Source organism: Echinops telfairi, unplaced genomic scaffold, assembly GCF_000313985.2.
Source record: "Echinops telfairi isolate 266 unplaced genomic scaffold, ASM31398v2 ScPeMD7_655;HRSCAF=1070, whole genome shotgun sequence".
Taxonomy (NCBI): domain Eukaryota; kingdom Metazoa; phylum Chordata; class Mammalia; order Afrosoricida; family Tenrecidae; genus Echinops; species Echinops telfairi.
In genome coordinates this window covers 22,276,686-22,277,742 of record NW_022104553.1, presented here as the reverse complement: position 1 = coordinate 22,277,742, position 1,057 = coordinate 22,276,686, and the positions used below count along the sequence as shown (strand labels likewise).

The 1,057-nt window shown below is 57.2% G+C and overlaps 1 protein-coding gene across 1 annotated transcript in view; it reads right to left on the bottom strand.

Annotated features, from left to right (window-relative positions):
• Positions 1-603: 603 nt before the first annotated feature.
• GYS1 (glycogen synthase 1) overlaps positions 604-1,057 on the bottom strand; it is a 22,399-nt gene continuing 21,945 nt past the window's right edge. Inside the window, exons 12-13 of the mRNA XM_045292640.1 lie at positions 973-1,057; positions 604-845 (exon numbers count right to left, since the gene is read on the bottom strand). Of these exons, the coding sequence (XP_045148575.1) occupies positions 604-845; positions 973-1,057 (327 nt within the window). The remainder of the gene's footprint in view (positions 846-972) is intronic.

The window sequence follows — 1,057 nt, the reverse complement described above, 5'->3', positions numbered from 1 at the left end:
GTGAGGGGGTAAAAACCCGGACAATATGGTTTGGCAGCCTAAGAAACCCGAAGAGGCAGGTCTGCAGGGTCGTCTACTAATGAATCAATTCCTACTCAGCGGCCCTAGAAGACAGCGTAGACCTGCCCCTGAGGGCTTCTGACTTGTAACCCTATCCTGGAGCAGACAGCCTCGTCTTCCTGCCGAGGAGAAGCGAGTGGCTTTGAACTGCCGAGCTTGCCCATTAGAAGCCCAACACTCTAACTCACTGGGCCACCAGGCTCCTTTCTGCCCTGCAGGGTCACTAAGAGAGAATCCACTCTGACGGCTGTGGGTTTGTTCATTTACCTACCAGGAGCAGTTTGCAGGAACCCCCTCGCAGGGCCAGAATTCCCAAAGTACCTCATGTATGTCCAAACCCATTCCCAACTCACTAAGCTGGAGCCCACTCTGACTCGGATTTATAAACCATTGGGTTTCTAAAGGGGTCTTTTCAGAGACAGATGGCCACGCCTTTCTCCTGTGGAGCCCTTGGTAGCTTTAAACCCCAGTACACCAATAGCCCTGGCAACCAGCGCCCCATCTTTGACCACACCCCTATGCTACTGAGAAGGTCCTCCCCAATCAAAGGAGGTCTGCCTGCAGGAGCGGGATGAAGCTCTTTTTAAAGGGGCCGCTGGGGATGCAAGGTGGGCGCCCTACCCGGCCTAGGTATTTCCAATCCAGCAGGTCGGACAGGCGCTCCGTGCGATTCCGCTGGATGATGCGCTGCCGCCGGCTCTGCTGGCAGAAGCTGTAGAGGAAGGAGGTGAGCTGCGAGCAGGAATCGTCCAAGCTGCGGAAGCGCCGGTCCAGGATGTAGATGCCTACGGGGCCGGGACGGGGTGGGGTGGGGGCTCAGAGGAGGTGGGCATCCAGGCTGCCTTCCCCTCTTCTCCCCAGCTTCCCTCCTGGCATCTGAGCTCTCAGTGGCCCTTTCCCAAGGGTACTGACCGTAGGCTGAGGGGTCAGCGATGTGCTCTTCCATGAAGCAGCCAAAGCCTGACAGGTTGGTGGAAATACTGGGGATGCCCATGAC